Here is a 17,500-nt window from a genome sequence, read left to right as displayed (position 1 = left end):
ACGTCGACGAATGCGCTTTGGGACAGGATAATTGCTCACAAGGCACGAAATGTGTTAATACCCTCAATGGATTTGATTGTATATTCAAGTGTACGTGTGACACGTGTTATAACAACGGCACGTGTCAAGAACATTTGTACAGTGGAATAAAAACATGTGAATGTCAATCGAATTATACCGGATTACGATGTGAGACTTACCTCGACGGTTGTTGGCCATCGCCTTGTGTTCACGGAACATGTGTACCGACAGAGAGTGGCGCTACTTGTCTCTGTAGGACTGGTTTTACAGGACGTTATTGCGACGTGGAAATAATAGACAAATGTCTGTCATCACCTTGTGACAATCAAGGCACGTGCTCTGATCACGTTTGTGGATACACTTGCACCTGTAAAGACGGATATGCTGGAGCAAACTGTGACATCAATATTAATGAATGCGCAAGCAATCCTTGTAAAGAAAACCAATTATGTCAAGACGATATCAATCGATATCGTTGTGTGCGTGTGCACAACGCGTGTGATGACAATGTGTGTGAACACGATGGCGTATGCCTCCGACTATCTGACAAAAATCATTGTTACTGCACGAACGGATATCACGGTGTCCACTGCGAAGTCGAGTTCAACGAGTGCAGTTCTGGTCTTTGCTCCAACGGATCTTCTTGTGTCGACGGTATCGGTAACTACACGTGTGTCTGCCTACCAGAATTTACCGGTCGGCACTGTGACATAGTAATGACTGATTGTGAAATATCAGAGTGTGGGAGTAATGGTAAGTGCATGAATGGCACGTGTATATGTCTCAACGGCTACACGGGTAACAGATGTGAAAGTGAGATCGACCCTTGTCTTCCGTCAAGCTGTGATTACGGGGCAAAATGCGTGCCTGACTATCCGTCTTACACGTGTTCGTGTCCGACGGGAGCAATTGGTCGCCATTGCGAAATTTTTCTATATTGTGGTATTCATAGTGGCGATTTTGTGTCGGACTTTGACGACCTTATACCAATCTCGTACGAAGAAGGTGCAGTTCAAGTATCCTGGAAGCTACGAAATACGAGCAATAAGCCGGAAACAAAGACGGGATTTCGACTTCTGCGATATTTGTTGGAATACAGCACGCTCGACAATTTGTTCGCTCGAAATGTTACGGTCAACGGCACCGACGTGGTTTTTGAAAATCTAAACTACATGAAATTTCGTTTTCGAATCGCTTCGATTATCAACGACCAAGACAAGCTCGTCTGCAGCAATTTTTCACACTTCTCGCGACCTGTTACGCCAAACATCTCTCGTTAGTTGCATCTTTGAGTTTCTTTTATGTCTATATTTATGTCTATGATCAGTTAATTAATTAATTAGAGATTGCTTTTTATTTCAGATCCGACATCACAGCCGACTAACGTCACCGTGCACTCTGTGGAGCCGAATCAACTTTCGGTCACATGGAATCCCATCGACCCAAACTTTGCCGGCGGTCCGAATCCTCAATACATCGTATACTGCACGCCGCTCGCTCCATTTACGTCACGATCTTACAATCTCACTGCTTCGACTACTTATGCCGACATCGGCGGTCTAGATGCAAATACTTTTTATAAAGTAGAAGTGTCCGCTGTGGTCGTTTTGTATAGAGAAAGAGAACTTGTAGGACCCAGAAGCATGCCGGTGATGTTAAGAACAAGTTTGGCATGTGAGACTATATTGTGTTGCGTTCAAGTGTTTCACCACTATCGCTGGTTTTCTTGTAGTTATTCCTTTTCCAGAGAACGTCGAGGTTGTGCCTTTAGACTGGCGCAGCGCTCGTGTTACGTGGAGATTGCCATCTGTTGTATCTAATGATCCCAGTGTGAATATCTCTATCTACTTATTCAACCAAACAAATATAATCAGCAGATATGTTCTTCCTTTTAATCAACGCCACTTAAATCTTGTGGATCTATCATCTGATACAATTTATAATTTGAAGGCAGCTATCAACAGCCCAAAAGGAAACAGCAAAGAAACCAACGAGATCATATTTAAAACTCTTGGTGAGATATACAATACATATTAAATTTATGGTTTTAGTTTTTATTCGGTGTACTGTACTGTTTCAACAGATTCGAATGACTGGAATTTTACGCTCTTGACTCATAATTCTACTTCTCTTGCCGCCATATGGGTGGTGCCAAGGCAGAACAAAACTGTTAATGGATCTGTCAGGTTGATAATTACGGAACAAACACATGAAACCAGATTAGTGCGCAATGCAACGAAGTTCGAGAAATTAGTTGATATATTAAACGAAGAAGCGTTACTGACTGGTTTGCTGTCTTCGTTCCTCTACAAAGTTCAAATTATTGTTTCGCTGTCAAATAAAACGGAAATTGATTTTGGCTACTTTTATCAATTCACTGACCAATCAGGTGAGAAAACTGGCGTACACGTACTAGTATTGAAAAGATAAATAAAAAATATTCATGCATGTCTGCTACAATAATGTTTGTTACATACAGCTCCATCTAAACCAAGGAACATTCGTGTCGTACTTGGTAACGATCCATCAGTGGCTCAAGTGTTTTGGGATGCGCCAATTTATACAAACGGCCAAGTTGGTTATCGCCTGCGATATTACGGCAATTCATCCGTTCATACTTGTCTCGAGGCACAGGAACGTGTCGTTGACGTGATAGACAACCAACAATGGCTCATTACAGACTTGAAACCATTCGAAGAGTACACAGTGCAAGTGACGTCATATAATTTGTTGCACAACATTAGCTGCTGTTTATTAAACGACAGCGAAACGGCGGAAATATATACGTTTTGGACGCCAACGTCACGTAAGTCTCTCGTTTTAAAAGTGCGCGCGCGCGCGCGCGTGTGTCTGTGAGTGTATGTGTGTGTGATTATAATCATACACATGGTTGTCCAAACCTAAATTCTATTTAACGTAGACGATACTTTTAGGTCTGAATGCTCCGAAGTCTATAAGCGTATTCAGCAACAAGTCTGGTGGAATAGAAGTACATTGGGACTACGATAGTTGTCTTTATGACAAACCCGTGTCCGTCTCTGTCTATTACGCTCTTTTCGTCGTTGCTCGAAAGCAAACGATCTTTCCTCTCATCTTCAGCCATATCATCGATCTGTCAAAAACTCTTCACAAAACATATTATATTCGTGGAGAATATTTGCAAAGAAACAGCACGTACGCAGTTTGGATGCAACTGGATGCCCAAGATAAACGAGGATTTTACTCTCAAAGATTCTATCGAACGTCTCTGCTTACACGTAATTTGTATATACAATATGTTATAACTATAGTGTATACCTTTGTTTGTAAATTTGTTATGTAGATCCACAAGACGGAGTATCAGCGTTATCTGTGTGGAACCAAACGTCCAAATCTATGTCTCTTAAATGGAAAGGGCCCAGTGAAGAGTCACTCAACGACGATACGGGATTCTTTTTCTATCGCATCACGTGGCAATCTGAGTCGAACACGGCTAGCGGCGACTTTTACTATTACTCTGAAAGAACATATGCTAACCGCTCTCTCAGAGACCGTTACACCGTTAGAGGTCTCCAACCGGCAAATCTTTATGAACTATGTATTTACGTTGCAACCATCGACAAAAAGAACAGAAAAGTACTGTTTGGACCATCACAATGCGTGAACGATTCTACTGACTTTCTAAGTAAGTCGTACAGTACAGATGCATTTCTGTATTATTCAATTTATATTTGTTTATATATTTATTATTTTTAATTTTATATATATAATATGTGTAGATTGTATTAAATATGTGTATTTTATTAGAACCTTCTGATACCTTTTTCGACTTGCGTTTATTGGGATGTCCAAGTGTACCATCCCATTCCACAATATCTTGGAACTTAAACGAACACAAACAACCCGGACCGATCAATAGACAAAGCATAACACTTAGATACCCGTCAGCAGATGAACTAGATCAAACAGTTCTGTCTTGTTCGGGAAGAGATCCAGTTAACGCTACGTGTGAGAGCTCGTCTGGGTCACAAGAGCATTCTTGCTGGTGGATGGTACCAGACGTCGACGCATTTTGCAACATATCAGGACTCCTGGGTTATACAATGTACACGTTTCAAATAAGAGCGTGTAATACCAAAGGATGCGATGAAAAATCAGAAAATAATAGAACGTGTCCTGACAGTAAGTGTCAAGATGTTCATTCCATATTTGTATTGTACCATGCAAATGGTGGCTTTTACTTCCTAGTTCCATCACCATCGATACCACTTGACTGTCAAATAATATCAAATTCGAACGCGTCCTTTTCAACTTTGTTGTGGAAGAAGGGACGAAGCAACAGTCAATCTGTTAATATTACTCTCATGTGGATTAATGATGATCTTCGTTCTGACCGTTCTTTTTCTCTCGACGGCTCATCACTAAAACCTCTTAATGACGACGATTCCATCCATTGTTTATCACAAGATGACATAGTCAACTGTACCATACGACAAGTGACTGTAGATCACCGCTATCGGTTTAGGATCATTTCTGTCAACGAAATTGGAAATTCTACTAGTCAATCTCAATATTGCGGTCATTTATCATCAAATTCTAACGAAGGTGAGCAACAGTTAGCTGTTGGAGAGGTGTCATATCGTAATATAATATTTCTCTCTAAAACATTATATATTATAAATGAATCAAAAATAGACAATTGATTGTAGCCTAAGACGCTATTTAGCTAAATATAGTCTATCTAGAATCATTCTACTATTATATGTTCAAAGTCTACGTAATCAGTTGTTTATATAAGTTAGACATTCAAGCGCGCGCGCGCACGCGTGCAAACACACACACGCACGCACGCACGCACGCACACACACACACACACACACACACACACTATAACTGAACTTTGTATATTTGTCTGATTTACAGAAGCATTTACAGCCTGGGTTGTTCCCATTTCTGTTGTTGCCGCGCTTCTTATCGTTTCCACAACTTTAGTTTCCTTGTATTACATTTATCGTTGGAGACCAAAGAAAGTGCTAGAAAGAGAATTGGACGACGACGGTTTGCGGCGCGTCGAGCTCCAACGCGACAATGTAGACTTACCGGATGACACCGAGAAGCTCGGATCAGGGGCATTCGGCTGCGTGATGATGGGATGGATATGCTCGCACGATGAAAATATACGAGTGGCTGTCAAACAACTACAAACAAACACTAGTTATGACTTGAAAAGTGACTTCATTAGAGAAGCAAAGATTTCCTTGCGTGTCGATCATGTGAACGTCGTACGCTTGCTGCACGTCTGCTCTCAAGAAGAACCTTATCTTATGATTATGGAATACGTCAATAGGGTAAACCATATCCTTACTTTGTATGATTAGCATGCTAGATAATACAGTAACAGCCATATACCACGCTAATGATATGATAAATTATTTATACCATGGTCACGTGTAAGTGAAAGTGCAATAATAACCGAAAGTAACTTATTGCACACTTGCCGTGCAATACTTCATGTACACCACCTCAGTACGCGCTCATAACTGGTCTCACGTCACGTGATCATGGTATATATAGTCTTGTATACGGCTTTACCTTATTTCTCTTCCAGGGAAATCTAAACCGACTGCTCACAATTTTGAAACCAAAGATAGCAGAGAATTTGGCATCAACGTTTGCTGCTCTTAAATGCGACCTTCTCCATCAGATTGCATGCGGTCTTCAAGCGGTCAGTAAACTAAATATCATTCATCGTGATATCGCAGCCAGAAACTGCTTGATTCACGAAGAAGGTGGAAGACTGGTTGTCAAAGTGAGCGATTTCGGAATGGCCGTCGTCATCGACAAAGAATTCGGAGAAGTTCGAATGAAAAAGGGAGAAGGAAACGTACCGTTTCGATGGATGAGTCCGGAGGCTTCGTACGAAAGGCGATACAGCGAGAAAAGCGACGTGTGGTCGTTTGGTGTTCTCTGCTGGGAAGTTTATAGCTTTGGTTTGACGCCATACTCTTGGCTGTCAAACACTGACCTATTTGGCTATATTTCTAATCGCCTCCCTCTACCTCTTCTACCATTTCTCATCACTACCGAGGTAGGAAATACTCTTCTCATTCCAATGCAAGAGCAAGAGTTGCCGTTCGATTGCTGGAAGATTGACGTCGATCAACGTCCTTGTTTTGACGACGTCGTCAATACGTTAAATCGTACATTGAGTGCTTACGGAAATGCTCTGGACGACGACCTGGTTACTGCTCAAGAACTGATGCTAGCTGGTGTCGTAGCAGACGATGATGTCAAGGACACGGCACTGTAATTGCCTTACCCTGAATGAGGAACACCATCTTGCGCAATACAATAGCGCAATAGTTCTGTTTGGACGCCTGTCCACGTAATAGTACGATTATTGTAGTTTGATGGTGATATTAATAGTTTTAACTGTTGGGGTAGTGCTGGGTATATACGGGGTTGTATCATATCTCGCATGGGAGTAGGAAGCATGCAGATCGGCAGGTTAGACATTCGCCGGACTATTTCTTGAAACGTCATTTTATGAGCGGGTTTTGCTGTAAGCTTCCAGGTTGGAGTATAGCTGATTAAATATATTAGTTATGTGTAAAGTCTATAAGCGTGTTTATAAGAGTCACGTGCTCTTAAGTTGCTACCCTGATTAAGTTAAGATACTCTGTTTGAAACTCGTTTTCTAAACTTGTTTTAAGTTTATATATCATACTTCCAAAAATAATTTATACTCATAGTGACGTCATAAATAAAAACTAATGTATAAGATGAATATCTTTGATATATTGATATAATATTGAAAGTTTACGGAAATGCACTGGATGACGACTTGCTCACTGTTAAAGAACTGATGCTAGCTCGTGTCGTAGAAAACAATGAGGTTGAGAATACGGCACTGTAATTGACTTGCACTGTGCGATAGCAGATTGCACAGTTAACCTAGTCGATTAGATGTTTTCTGTTTCTTCTCGTAGCATAGACTGTTATGCCTAGTCACAACACTTGTCAACTGCACGGCCTGATAAAACAGGCCAGGCCTATCTCTAGATATTACTAGTCCTCTTGTTGTTGATATGGAAAGCGCCATTGTTGTCAGAGAAGACTTCAAGTGCATGTACAGTGCTTTACAACTGTGTAGTATACACTTGAATGATTCACAGCCACGATGTTGTACTAATGCAGAGTCATTTGCATCGAAAGCCAGCGGTACACGTTATCCTGACACGTGACCGCAAGTATAAACACGTACATTGTTGGAAACGCGATGACCAAACAAATATGTTGGAATGAGAGCCCCCCTGAGGTACTACGCTAAGTGTCCTTTCAATTTACTAGTCCCACTAGAAATTAGTGTTCTACCGATACCGATATGTCGGATAAGTATCGGCCTATACCAATACTGACATTTCAATTATTTGTTGTAGTGTTCGAGCCTTGCCACCTCTGCGACACCCGAACTAAACGTGAAATTCTAGTGCTAGGCAGGTTAAACCAAATTTGCTGGGTTGCGTATGCAGCTGCGTTCTGCATGCTTTCCGTAACGAATTTACTGGCAGATGCGACATGGGATACGATTTTTGAGACCGGACGTCAATTGTCGACACGTCTGCATCCGTTTACACTGTCAGTTGCAAAACCGAATAGAATAATGTTCGCAACAATGTCAACAGTCACGGATATTAGGAATTACCATGTTGTTTGGCGTCTGCTTTTGCCACGCATGTTTGCTAACATATATACGTAAGTCCGAATTAAATTGAGCTTAGCTTTTCGATAGTGAGTGAGAGCATTGCGAGTCGGTATTAGATAGCATCGTATCCAGGTCCTCATGCGCGGCTGGGACGGTAATCGACATATTAGGTTGCTGTTTTCATGGTGATAGAAAAATAGTGACCCCGACTACAAATGTGCCTTCAAGCTAAAAATTTGTAATAATTAATTATTATGTAGTTGTTATTAGTTTGACAACCAGGTTTAAAAATGTTCTGGTTATTTATTCAGCACGAGATAATCTAATAGATCAAGAATTGGTATAAAGACAGTTGTTAACATACTTATTTGATGAACCTCTTGAAGTACTGTATACCATCAAGAATCTCAATACCGTGGAAGATATCGCACAATCTTGCACCTGGAAATGAGCAAACTTGATCTGATGCTTTACTGAGACAGTCTTGCTCTACCCTTCGTAAAGGCAAGAGCACGGTTTTAAACAAAAAAATCTTTGTGTCCAAGACACAGCAAGGTATGCAACGTCTGCATAAAAACGTTATTGTTCTTTGTCAACTGTTTCTGTAGAAGATGCCAACCAAAAACATTTTATGGATTTGAGTATCGGATCATTTTCTAATATCCAGTTTGTAGCAGCATGCTGGCATAGATACATTTGGCTATTCGGCTGTCTTTTCGGACTTCACTTCTACCTTGACATTCTCTTCAAAGATGCGACCGAACAGTTCACACTTGCTCTCAGAATTATTGGAGACGGCTGACATGTCGAGTAATCCCACTGCAGCTGCGTTTTTTGGTAGTCCTCTAACAGACACATTGTGGTATATGCAGACACTCTGACAAGGTCACTAGACACACGCCCACCGAAGCATCTAGAGCAAAACGTTTTAGTCTTCTGGTCGTTGCTGTGATCCTCTCTTCATTCGGATCGAGTTCTACGTTTTGAAAGAGACGTTCAGGATTGGAGAGAGCATTAAAGGGCACTGCATCCATGTGAGCCAGTGGGTATCCATCATTTCCTGTTACGCTCCCGCCGTTCTCGTTCAGAAATTCTTCCTCACACACGTCGCAGTGAGCGCCGTCGACGTGAAGCGTTGCGTTACAATTACAAATACCCGTTTCTTGACTGCACATCGCTCTGTACAGCGACAAGTGGACACCAAACCGTTGCATTGACTTTTCGAGTGCTCAATAGTTGGCACACACAGAGGGCTAACGTCGGAGGTAACGACGGGCAGCCCTAGTGCAGCCAGCACAACGGCGACTACGACGAATGATCTGATTGTTGGATCCATCTAGTCGCTTTGACGCGGCAGACTGTATACTGTAGTGACACCGTTATCTCGCGCAACCCATCTAGATTCGTAGAAATGGGTGGGCTACGTATTGTCCGAAATTATACTTAGAACCTTGCCAGTTGTGCAACACCCGCCTTAGAACGTGCTTTACGCGTATACAGAAATTCTAATGTTACGCAGTGTAAGCGAAATGCGCACAGCCGCGTTCTGTGCGCTTTCGTAGCAAACTTTACTGGCATGCAGCTGCGACATCGGACACAATTGTTGAGACCGGAAGTCTATTTGTTGACACGTCTGTATCCGTCTAGACAATGAATTGCAAAACAGATTAGAGTTTGCTAGATCTTGCTCTTCCTGAGGGAGACGACTGGCTAGACACTCGAGCCTAGAGTTATCTATGCATGAACAGTACACTTCAAGCATCCCCATTGTAGTTGTTTGATCTACAGGCTTTTTGCGTTTTGTGTGGCAGTAACCTACACCCATACCAGCGACAGATCCATGATTTTGCTGAGTGTTGGTGTGGTGATAGTTAATAGTTATGATATCACAAATAGACTTTCCAGTTAGGGTAGAAGTAACAGTCCCGGAAATGTCCAGATGAGGTATAGGGCGAGTTAATTAAGAAATTTAGACGACTACGAATGAAGCACAGCTTGTACATGGGAGGGACGTGAGTCCTTAGCATCCTTGCCTCCACCCGTTACTTATGGCAAGCGACGAATTTAGGGTAATAAACGACTAACAGACATTGCAGGAAAGACTTTGCGATTGCAGATGGGCGTATATACACCGACGTAGTGTTGTCCTCAAGCTTGGAGGGGCTGATTAATCAGTGCAAAGCCACGCCGTCCGCTATCGACGGAAAGTGTGCTGAGCATGCTCACTTTTCTTGTTACAAATTTTTTTAGCCTTCTCCATGCATATTCTAATGTTGATGTGGTCCATCAAACAGTTCATCTCGTCGTCAACACACCACTCTAAGATTAATCAAACTAACTGTTTGGTAACCTGAGGAAAACATATGACGCTTTCGATTTTTGCTGGAAACACCAAAAGATTGGAAATGTTTCCACCCCACCCGCCGACGCTACGCCAATGGGCGTAGCCAAGACTATTTCTTGGAATTTAGTAGGAGGGCTGTAAAATTTCCAAATTAAATATTATGAAAAAGTTTTGCATCCAAACGAAATTTCAATCAACACTGTAGGTTAAACAATGTAGTAGGTATATTTACCTCAGAGCAACACTGACCGGTCGCATGCACATTTGTAATAATTCGGTCCGTGTTAAGTTTTTGTAACGCTTTAATTATATAAACACCCTATTTAGTCGATTAGAAACTTTCTATATTTTGTTACACTTTAAACATGAAACGCTCCGCACCAATAGAAACTTCCCTCGCTCAGCGGTTGTTTTGATTGGTCTACAACAAGAACAATACTTAGTTTACGGTTACAATTCTTGACATTTTTAGGCACACAGCTAGGCTAGTATTACAACAGCTGCAGCGTTTATTGCGACGGAGGTCCAGTGGCCCGGGGCCCCTCCAAGAAATGAAGGCGTGGTCTTAATTTTAAGGCGTGGTTCATCTCAGCTACAGTTGTTTGACTGCCCATACTCTACTTGCAAATAGGTGAATACCGCCAATTGGGCTCATCTAATTGGCTATGACTTTAACAATATCAATGAACACAATTAGCTAATAAGGTCTAGAAGCGTTGGGGACGCGAGGCAATAGGGGGTGTGGTGAATACGGGGCTTGATGAATACGGGGTTTGATGGCACTTCCAGGAGTTTGCAACCTACGAGTACGGTTATGTCTACGTCTCTCCATCAGCTTTCAAAGTCCAACTCCAAGAAGCGACGAACTAAGCCTCTTGAATGGTTTTGGGATAGTCAGATCAGTAAGAAGAGGTATGCAATTGCAACTTCCCATATATAGCTCTAGGCTACAGCTGTAGACTCTAATGAACACCACAAATTTTATGGCTACTAGGAAAAGCGAGTCAATTGAGGTTGCCCATGTAAGAACAGACGAACAGGATCTAGACAGGATTTATTTGGCTTCACAAGAATCTGTCACATTTACTACTAACGTGACGTCTGACTCGACCAATGGGGATTCCGAGGCGGCAAGTAGCAGAGCCCTCTCTAGGGAGAGTTGCGACAACCCGGATTTGGACGCCATGTTTATCCAGCAGCGCAAGATAAATAATGACGTAAAAATTGTAGCGACTACGACAAAACTCGAGAACTAGAGTAAACAGTGCACTACTCAAGACGAAACGACTACCTGATTTTGACGGCTGTAGCCCAGCCAGTAGTCTATTTTTTCGATCGCCTTTCCATTCGATACCGTCATTGCTCAGAGCCATTTAGTCATTGCAGGGCTACTCGAATCTGATCTTAAACACAAAAGAGATCTGCAACTAATAAGTTAGCTTCAAAGAGTTCGTAACGGCCATGTTTCAGGCTCTTCTGTGTATCTCTTCGCGCACGTAGCCTTGGGGCTCAGACCGCCCACAGATCTATACACGTACTACATTGTTCCTGCTTACTGTGTGACATGACCACTGACAAATCGACGCCTGGTAATCATCAATATACTACGTATGCCGCAGCTGAGGTAGACATAACTAAATAATCTAACTACAGCTCCAGTTCTTTTAATTCTGTATACTATATTTATTAGAGTACATAGCAGACACACCAACTTCACTGCTACGTACCTCTTCATCTAGTGCTTGTTCAAGATCAGCTGCAAAAAACAAGCCACGTGTTACACGACTGAAACATGAATTTGTCTATTTACATCAAGTTGTTAATCATGCAGTAGCAATTACCAAGTTCACAATTTGAGTTTTACTGTAAAGTACATGTACACGTTGTACCTAAAATAATAACTGTAGTTATATTAGGGCATACAATTATTTGTGTTTCTCATTCAGTTTGAAAAATTAGAAAATTTCATGTATATCTTGTTTGCACACAGAAATGTGCCAAGATGCCTTGCACTTCAGATGAAGCCACAATAATATATTGTGAATATTTATTTAAGACCATGTGTGTTTTCACATCACAAATCCAACATCCTTAGAGGGATTTTGTCTTCCTGTTAACAAGTGTGAATGAACTAAGCTCTTCTTCCTCAATAATATTCTGACAAATCTCATCCTAATGGGACACGTGACAAAAGGGTATAGATATACCTAATTTGATGTGACTGGTGCTAGCCCACACACAGACAAGGCTGTGTTCTGGAATGATTGATAGACCAAGCATTTCACAACATCTTCTAAGTGTTTTGCCCATGATATGATGATGAAGATCAAGCATGATCTTTTCTACTCTTTGTTGGGGCAAACGTAGTTAATTAAGAGTCTCACTGGATGAGAAACAGAGAAGTAATTTTGTAGGGTCTAAGCATAACCTCCAGAAGTTGCAACAGAATTGACTTGGTAACTCAGTACTATAATTGTATTATTGCTGGCACTTATTGACTCCTTACCTTCGTCGGATGTTCATAGTCTTATGTATCACCAGGTAACTTCCTCGTCAGATACCTTCACCGGATGAACTTCGCCAGACTTGCGAGGGAAAGTCTGGCCCCGGCGCGAGGATCGGAGCCCAAGTATGCGCATGCGTGAACCGTAGGAGACGGTCTGATGACTGGGACTCCGACCCACCCGGGTGGGAGTCAACTCTGTCTAACAATGTTAAACAACATTCAGCGAAAGAGTAACACTAACCTTCACAAGGCGATAGTTGACCATGTTCACAATAGATGTGGTCACATGGAGCTGCTGGGTTTGACGGTGCACTTCTTCCAGTCGGAGGCTTTCTCTGAGCAGGAACTCGTTCGGTAAGAAAAAAATTGTAGGTACAGAGTTGGGCTTCAGTTTCCTCTTCCCATCAACCTCTTACCTTCAAACTGAGACACATCAAAGTGGACCCTAGAGAAAGCACATAGATATGCTATTAGGCATCCATGATCATTAGACCAAGCCATAGAAAACAGACAGAGAGCACGAACGTAAAGAACCATTATACATACCAAGGTGCCCCAGTGCCTCATCCACCTTCAATGGCCAGCACCAAGGCGTACCTGTATGGGGGACACACCGGCAGCAGTATAGTGACGGACAGCTTAGTTGAAGCAGCTTGGCTCCACAACCCTGTACTTGACTATCAAACACGTGTACGTATGCCGTTTAGCCTATGTATATAACTAACCACTAAGATCTTTCATGCAACAGTTATACGTACATATATAACAGTTTGCCGTGACAGCAAATTTTGTAAAGGGATTGAACCACACTTTACTACAACATCGATTACCTCACAAAGAAACGACGATGACGATGCCACGCAGTTCTTTCGTTTCACTCTTGCCTCCCAGAGCTGGATTACGAGGAAACACAAACATCCTAGATCCCATCTCTGCTCTATTCGAGCATCCCCATGCAGAACAACAGAGCATTGTGAAGGGACCAACTCAAAACCACGCCGAGAGCTTTTCTAACACGGAACTGCAGTTGGATAAAACATGGCGCCCATGTAATCACGTGATCGAAAAACCGGGACTCGCAATGTCGCAACTCTCTATATAGGGCTCTGAGTAGTAGCAGTGTGGCCGAGACGGCAAATCAAGCGGAGAATGATAAGTGTACTGAAGTACGCAGTCCAATGGGTAATCTTACATTCAAAATATTTGAGACTAGATGCGAGCTATTGATTGATTTGTTTACACAAATCTATTCTCGGGACCTAATGAAGAACCCCGACAATCTATAATAAGTTTTCCATCACGAAGTTTTGGCAAACGAGAGCGTCATTTCAAAAGGGAGTTGTATATCGAATACAAATGGTTGGAGTATTCAGTGATGAATGATGCCTGCTACTGTTACTGTTGTCGTCACTTTGCTCCAAGCTCGACCACTGACAAAGCGTTTACTGTGACAGGATTTTCTAATTGGAAGAAGACATGTGGTCACAAAGAGAAGTCCAACACTCTGTTAAAACACAAACTTTCATCTGCTCACAGATCATCGTTTGTTGCATGGGAAGAGTATCGTCAATCTGCACAAAAGGGTCACACAATACAAGACATTGTGTCTCAGTCAACGCTTCAGGTGCCAGAAAAGGAAATAGAAGACAATAGATGCCTTTTGAAAACTATCATTGACATACTCCTCCTTTGTGCAAAACAAGGGATAGCCTTAAGAGGTCATGACGAAACTGAAAATTCAAAAAATCCAGGAAATTTTCGAGCAATACTGGATCTTTGTCAGATCATGACACACGTCTGCAAAAGAAGATTGGAAAATTACCCAAGAATGCACATTATCGCTCACCTGAAATTCAGAATGAGTTGTTATCGGTAATGGGATCACTCGTGCGAAACAAGATCTGTGAAGAAGTGAGAAACAGTGGACACTTTACTTTGATGGTAGATGAAATACGAGATATTAGCAAGAAGGAGCAGGTTTCAATTGTTGTGAGATATGTCAAGGTCTCTGCAGTGTATGAAAGTTTCTTGACATACTTCACTGCTCATGACATTACAACAGAAGGACTTTCGACATTGATAACCAACACTTTGCCACAGCACAATTTACCTCTCTCAATGTGTGTCTGTCAATCTTATGACGGAGCTTCTGTGATGAGTGGTCGATTGTCAGGGGTTCAAGCACGGATTCGGAAGTTATGTCCTCAAGCCATTTACGTGCATTGCTTTGCGCATAGGTTAAACCTAGTTCTTGTGGACTGCTCGAAGAACATGGAATTCGTCAGCGAACTCTTCTGTGTTTATCAAATGCTCTACCTGTTTTCGTCATCTTCTGCTGTTCTGCCTGTGTTTGAGGAAGTCCAGAGGGTGGCAGGTATAAAGAAACCATTGCGTATCAAGAGTTTCGGCAATACTCGATGGGCATGCCACTTTGATGCTATATCTGGAGTTCTGCAATCACTCAAAGAAATAGTTGCTACTTTAGAGGATCTTACTGAGAACGACAGAGACAGTAAGCGAAGAGTCGAAGCAGGAGGTCTCTTGACACATGTCAGGACCGTCAGGTTTATATTCATATTTGTTTTCCTCGTCAAGGGACTTTCAATAACCAAAGGACTGTCAGATCAACTGCAAGATGACTCACTTGATCTAGCAGCTGCAGCGGAACCTGGTTGACTCTGTCCTGTCATCTATTCGTAGCAGCAGAAGTGACAAAGAGTGGGAGAGAACTTGGAAGGCGTCTGTTGATTTGGCTGAGCGTTTGGGGATAGCTGTTGTAGATGTACGTCGCAAGGGTAAGAAACTAAAATCTCAACGACTACTTACCGATATGGTAGTGTTGGACACACACACACACACACACACACACACACACACACACACACACACACACACACACACACACACACACACACACACACACACACACACACACACACACACACACACACACACACACACACACACACACACACACACACACACACACATTTAAAACGAGAGACTTCCAAAACGTATATGTCTCTGCTGTTTCTCTGCCGTCCAATAGACGTCAGTTAAAGTTAACGTTGTACAACAAATTACATGAAGTCACTACACTGTGTACTCTTGAAACGGTTTCAAGTCCTTAATGAGCCATTGTTGGTTGTCCAGCACGTCAACGACACCTTTGTGTGCCTCAAGACAAGTATGAACGGATGAATTCCCGTAATATCACAGACTATAACCAACATTGCCGTTTGGATAAATTGGCGCATCCCAAGACACTTGAGCCACTGATGGATCCTTACCAAGTACGATATGGATGTTCCTTGGTTTAGATGGAGCTGCAAAACACATTTCACTTGATTCAGATTGGTCAGTAAATTGATAAAAGCAGTAAAATCAATTTCCGTACTAATTAGAATTGCACTTTGTAGTAGTACGCAGGTAGCAAACCAGCATAATGCTTCTTCCTTTGACAACTAATTTCTTGCTTCCATGTGTTTGTTCAGTAATTATCAAAATGACAGAGCCATTAGCAAGTTTGTGTTGTCTTGGTACCAACCATGAGACGTCAAGTGCAGTAGTCTAGCTATTATGAGTCAAAAGGCAGGGCCGGATCCAGAGTGGGTTTAGGGGGTTGCAACCCTCTCTTTTCCAATAGGTGTGGTTTAATAATTTTATATAATTTCATTACAAAAGACAAAATTAGTATTGTTATATAAATAACTGCTAACGGTAAACCCACTCTTTCAAAAATTCCTGGATCCGGCGCTGCAAGAGTAAAATTCCAGTCATTTTAATATGTTGAAAACATTACACAATAGAAAGAATTTAAAATCATAAATTAATTAAGTATTGTATATCTCACTAAGAGTAACTGTTTTCAATATGGTCTCGCTTGTTTCTTCGCTGTTTCCTTTCGTACTGGTGATTACTGCCGTCAAAGCATAAACTATTAGATCATAGATACAGAGTTAATGGCGTTGGTTTAATAATTAAAAGAAAGAACAGATATGCTGTTTTATTGAATACGTTGACAAAGATATTCACAGTGGGATCACTAGATATACCAAATGGCAATTGCTGTGGCGTGTATATATAGCCATTAAAACATATATGCGTGCCATTCAGGCACGTTACCACTACAAATACTGCTCTATATGCAATAAAATCAGAGAAGGCGAAAGCCTTCTCTTGGCTACAGCTCTAATTAGCTGCTGCTAGCGTATGATAGCTATAATACTCTTAATTAATAAAGAATAGTTTACGTGGCGCTGAGTAGCCACTTCCCCAGACTCACGTGAGCTGGGCAGTGTCTGGTTCCCGTATAGCACTACAGAAGACCGTCGCAGTCGAGAAGCCTTGCGAGGCAGTCTAGCCTGGGAGGTTGAAAGTATCTAAATAATATACGGTCTGGGAACGGCGCTAAGGCAGTGTGCGCTGTCTCATGGAGCCGTTTCAACTTATAGCTGTGTTTTTGTTCGCTCTGGCATCGGCACGACTAAACGACGCCTCCTGCAAAATGTGCTTTCAACAAGATGTCAACGCCAATACAACATGTCCACTAGGAGCATCATGTTGGAATGGCACCCAATCAGAGTGGGTCGTTGTCCTAAGCAGAGACGATGTTTGCTTGCACTGCTTCGTCTCTGAGTCTCAACTCCGTCCTCTCTTTGTTCCAAGCGTTAGTGCTACAACACTCAAATTCTCGAAGGATGAGAGTTTCCCTCACCACTTGTCACTCTTCCGAGTAGACTCCGAGTCCAAGTTCAACTCTTGCTTGGTGACGCCAGAACAGCAGATCGGACAACTGAACACGTCGGTCTCGGACGTGATTGTTTTAGTTACCGAGATCGACATTGGAGTAAACTACTTTGTGGCCGTCGGAATGCCCAACACAACTTGCAACAACGGAACGCGACTTCGAGTGTTTGTTGGATTAAACAACTGCAGTGACAGT

At 42.1% G+C, this 17,500-nt stretch overlaps 3 protein-coding genes across 3 annotated transcripts in view; all 3 read left to right on the top strand.

Moving 5' to 3' along the window:
- The first annotated feature begins 3,179 nt into the window (after nt 1–3,179).
- On the top strand, nt 3,180–6,597 carry LOC134184540 (ephrin type-A receptor 3-like). Its single transcript, XM_062652258.1, has 6 exons — nt 3,180–3,278; nt 3,344–3,685; nt 3,808–4,182; nt 4,249–4,605; nt 4,924–5,348; nt 5,609–6,597. Exons 1-6 carry the CDS (start codon nt 3,209–3,211, stop codon nt 6,308–6,310), a joined length of 2,271 nt encoding a protein of 756 aa, XP_062508242.1. The 5' UTR covers nt 3,180–3,208; the 3' UTR covers nt 6,311–6,597.
- Nucleotides 6,598–13,930: 7,333 nt separating this feature from the next.
- Nucleotides 13,931–15,231, top strand: LOC134184655 (zinc finger MYM-type protein 1-like). The gene is made up of 2 exons (XM_062652401.1): nt 13,931–14,273; nt 14,339–15,231. Exons 1-2 carry the CDS (start codon nt 13,931–13,933, stop codon nt 15,229–15,231), a joined length of 1,236 nt encoding a protein of 411 aa, XP_062508385.1.
- A 1,756-nt stretch (nt 15,232–16,987) lies between these two features.
- The window catches only part of LOC134184654 (uncharacterized), a 16,296-nt gene continuing 15,783 nt past the window's right edge, over nt 16,988–17,500 (top strand). The window contains exon 1 of the mRNA XM_062652400.1: nt 16,988–17,500. This exon is cut by the window's right edge and continues 1,021 nt beyond it. Within this exon, the coding sequence (XP_062508384.1) occupies nt 16,988–17,500 (513 nt within the window).

The sequence above is a fragment of the Corticium candelabrum genome, chromosome 9, assembly GCF_963422355.1.
Source record: "Corticium candelabrum chromosome 9, ooCorCand1.1, whole genome shotgun sequence".
NCBI classification, from domain to species: Eukaryota; Metazoa; Porifera; class Homoscleromorpha; order Homosclerophorida; family Plakinidae; genus Corticium; species Corticium candelabrum.
Note: the sequence above shows the minus strand (reverse complement) of the source record. Positions and strands in the feature narration are given on the sequence as shown.